General features: G+C 39.7%; 1 protein-coding gene across 1 annotated transcript; it reads right to left on the reverse strand.

The window, feature by feature from the left end:
- LOC107621162 lies at nucleotides 539-2417 on the reverse strand. Its single transcript, XM_021113564.1, has 3 exons — nucleotides 1211-2417; nucleotides 1035-1103; nucleotides 539-648 (listed from the first exon to the last, which is right to left on the reverse strand). Exon 1 carries the CDS (start codon nucleotides 2391-2393, stop codon nucleotides 1296-1298), a length of 1098 nt encoding a protein of 365 aa, XP_020969223.1. The 5' UTR covers nucleotides 2394-2417; the 3' UTR covers nucleotides 539-648; nucleotides 1035-1103; nucleotides 1211-1295.

Genomic DNA, 2417 nt, shown 5'->3' on the forward strand with positions numbered 1-2417 from the left:
GAAAACAAAAAAAAAAAAAGAAGAAAATAGAGGGCCGGTTGTTGTATAAAGCGAAAATAATTTTTTTTTCAAAAAGCGGAAAATAAAAGGGACAATTTGACGTATGGTGGGGGCAATTTAATTTATAAGAAAAATAAAGAAAAAATAGACAAAAGTACACCTGAATTTTCACACAGAGTATAGATGTACTCCTGAATTTTTTAATGAGTTATTTGTACACATGAATATAAAATTTCGTTGTTAATTCTACCCTTCCGTGACCTGAGTAAATTTTCCGGCGGTAGTGGAGACCAGATGGCACGGTATTGTATGATGTGGCCAATTTGAGGTGACACTGTGGAAAATAGAAATATTTATTGTGAAATTTGTTGAATTTTTTTTTAAAAAAGAAAAAAAATTTACAAGTCTCTTCATTATCTTCGTTTTCGTATTTCAGTATTGAATGAAAACATGCCTTAGCAGAGAGTAAGTATAGTGAATTTCTGAGCACTTTGTAGTTCGTTCATTGCAATTCGTCATTTGTGTTACATTCTGAAGACAAAAGCGGTAGGGCAAGAAGCGTGGAAGTCCAAACACAAGCTTGTGCGAAGGAGGAGAGTTCAGAATCAGATGCGATCAAAAGGTAATGCTTCTGTCCTTCACATGTATCTGTGTTATGATATGAAAATGCATCAATTTAGTTATTCTATAATTTGATAAAGGAATTTTTGATAAACAGATGGCAAATCATATAACCTTTGTGTATCATCACAAGGGAAGATTTGAGAGAAATATGAATGGGGTTCTAAAATATGTTAGAGGGGAGGTTGCTGTAATTCCTAGGGTGAATATGAAAACTCTGAATACATTTTTTATGGTGGGATTATTTAAGGATTTGGGGTATGTCTTGTTCAAAGATTTTTACTGGGCTGAGAATGAGGTATCGAATGGTTTGCATTTAATTAGGCTTGACAGTGATGTAGTCCGAATGTATGAATTTGGTATTCAGAATGGAAGAATATGCCATGTTTATAGGGATCATATTATTGATTTACCTGAGGAAGTTGAAGTGGTAGACGTTGTAGATGATGAGCCATGCCCAACTACAGATACCGTTGAACAATCTACACCACAAGAAACCCCAAGAAGAAGAAGTAAGAAGGCAGTCCACAAAAAGCCTACCCCGAAAAAGTTGTATGTTAAGAAGGCCAATAAGGAAAACGAAATCAACCAAAGTTGCAATGAAACTCAAAACCCAGCATCTCCCAATCCTTCTCCTACAACCCAACCAACGTCACATTCCGAAATCCCAAACGTCAACCGAAACACGACCCAGCAGCAATCTTTATTCTAGCTTGGTTCCTTACCAGCCTGCCGTTGATTAATAGTGTATCGATCCTGTTATTTCGCCGTCTCGCTGATGCCAGGTTGTGGAAGTATCTTGTATTTTTGTCCATCTCTTTTGCGTGCCGAGACCGGGACATCTGTTTCCAATGGACTTCTTTCCTGACATACCACCTCTCACAGCAGGTAACCAGCGCCTTTCTTCTAGCCTCCATCGTTCCATCATACACCCCATTGCTTACCAAGTCATCAATCTTCTTAATTTCTTCCTCAAACCTCATAATCTTTTTATCCATATCCCCAAAGTTAGTCTTATGCCAATTCCCTAGCGGAATCGTCAGCGCCTTCAATTTATCTGTTAACGGCATCTCCCCCAATCCTCGCCACTCCTCCTTCACAAAGCTAAGGAAGCCCTCATGTGTAAACCATGAATCTAGGCTTCGGAACGGCCTTGGCCCTACCCTCTGCCTCGCATGCTCCAATATCACTGGACAATGATCTGATAAACCCCTTGGTCCACCGCATATCCTAGTCCCAGGGAACTCTTCCAACCACTCCACGCTAACCAGAGCTCTATCTATTCGACTGCACGAGCGTCCCCTAAACCATGTGAACTTGCGATTTGTTAGCGGTAAATCTACTAGATGCATATCCTGTACCCAACTCCTGAACTCTTCTGCCGACCTAGGTAGAACATCGGTACCTTGCCTTTCTTCCACATGCATTATTTCATTAAAATCTCCCATGTAACAGTTAGAAACCTGACATAACCCAGCCATATAACTCAGCTCTTCCCACACTTGAAGCTTCGCATCCCTATTATGTGCACCATAGACCAAGAAAATAGCACAATTGTAATTATTTTTTATCAGGATCCCTTCTACACACAACCATCTCTCCCCTTTATAACAGTTATTCTTTTTGAACACCGATTCATCCCATATCAACAGTAGTCCACCCGTTGCCCCGTCCGATCCTACAAAGTTCCAACCTGCATCATCTTGCCCCCAAAGCCTTACAACATCAAATCTAGTCACAACCTGTTTTTTAGTCTTAATCAAGCCCAACATATCTAATCTATGTTTCTTCTTTAA

The sequence above is a fragment of the Arachis ipaensis genome, chromosome B10 (assembly GCF_000816755.2).
Source record: "Arachis ipaensis cultivar K30076 chromosome B10, Araip1.1, whole genome shotgun sequence".
Taxonomy (NCBI): Eukaryota; Viridiplantae; Streptophyta; class Magnoliopsida; order Fabales; family Fabaceae; genus Arachis; species Arachis ipaensis.

What these genes read in the sequence shown, in the direction of transcription:
- LOC107621162 (XM_021113564.1), bottom strand. Translation starts at nt 2,393, where the DNA reads ATGTTGGGCTTGATTAAGACTAAAAAACAGGTTGTGACTAGATTTGAT.